General features: G+C 35.0%; 1 protein-coding gene across 1 annotated transcript; it reads right to left on the reverse strand.

Annotated features, from left to right (window-relative positions):
- Positions 1-226: 226 nt before the first annotated feature.
- LOC121206412 (leucine-rich repeat extensin-like protein 3) lies at positions 227-1,119 on the reverse strand. Its single transcript, XM_041077334.1, has one exon. It carries the CDS (start codon positions 837-839, stop codon positions 288-290), a length of 552 nt encoding a protein of 183 aa, XP_040933268.1. The 5' UTR covers positions 840-1,119; the 3' UTR covers positions 227-287.
- Positions 1,120-1,340: the final 221 nt, after the last annotated feature.

The raw sequence follows: 1,340 nt of genomic DNA on the forward strand, positions 1-1,340 counted from the left end.
AAAATGAACTAAACTTGCTTATTAGTTTGTAATTAAACATTAATATGGAACGAAAATAGATACAAAAATGATCATAAAACCAAAAATTAAAGGATAAAATCTACATCATAAGAAGAAAATAAATATTAAAAAAAAAAGGAAGAGAAAAATATTATTACTTCATATATCTTCAGAAATTTCTCAGTTCCCTTTTTTTTTTTTTCATCCCTGCAATGGCTTCTTCAGATCTGCAAATCTTCTACATTTATTTTCACCATCTTTTCTTCTTTAATTACATTTTTTTAATATTAAAAGAAAGAAAGGAAAAAACCCAACATGGAAATAAAAATAGAAAGCCAATGGACTGTTGATGATAAGCTTCTCGCCTCTGACGGTGGTGGCGGAGTATGGTAGTAAAAAGGGAAGTAAGGGACGATAGGGTTGGGTGGTGGTGGCGTTGGGTAGTTTTTGTACGTTGGTGGAGGGTAGTACATGCCACCAATGACACCACCGGGTGGTGGTGGAGCGTAGTAGTTATTTCCGCCGCTGGATTGAGAAGGTGGTGGTGGAGAGTAGTAGTAGTTTCCACCACCGCTGGAGGTGGGTGGAGAAGGAGGGGGTGGGCAGTAGTTGGGGTTAGGAACTGTAGGTGGTGGTGAAGATGGTTTAGGCGGCGGTGGAGATGGTGGTGGCGGCGATGGAGTTTGCTGACATGGATTTTCACATGATGAACACATGGTGCACTCGATCTGGTACTTTGATGTCGTGCTTGAAGTGGTGATGGTGTTGTCTGAAAAAACGACCGAACTCAGGAGCATCAGAGATGTTGTAATTACAATATTTGTCTGAAAAATTTCCATCTAATAACAAATAACCACTTTTTTAAAAAAAAAATTCACTGCTTTTTTTTTCTTGAATGTACCACCCCAAAGAACTGAAAAGAAATATAGATTAAAGGGAAAAAGAAGAGCTAGATAAGAACAATGCTTACATGCAGAATAAAAATAAAAGGGAAAAAAAAAAGAGTTGAAGAAGAGAAGGAAGAGAAAGAAGCACGAAGCGAGTGTGTTTAAAAAGAAGTGGGGTTTAGGGCGCCTCTCTTCCCCCCCCCCCCTTTTTATGAAAGAAGCTGTTTTACGACGGATCAAATATATTTAGATTTAGCATAATATTTTATTACATTAGGATACACATATTAGATTATGTTTCAGTATAGATTTCATTTTGTTTTATTTATTAAAAAATGGTTTTTTTAAAATTAGAATAAGATGAAAATTATTCTTATATTGTTTAGAAATTTTATTTATTTCTAGTTTTAAAAATTGATGTGACACACAAAATGATTAGAATATACGTGATTT

This window comes from Gossypium hirsutum, chromosome A09 (genome assembly GCF_007990345.1).
Source record: "Gossypium hirsutum isolate 1008001.06 chromosome A09, Gossypium_hirsutum_v2.1, whole genome shotgun sequence".
NCBI classification, from domain to species: domain Eukaryota; kingdom Viridiplantae; phylum Streptophyta; class Magnoliopsida; order Malvales; family Malvaceae; genus Gossypium; species Gossypium hirsutum.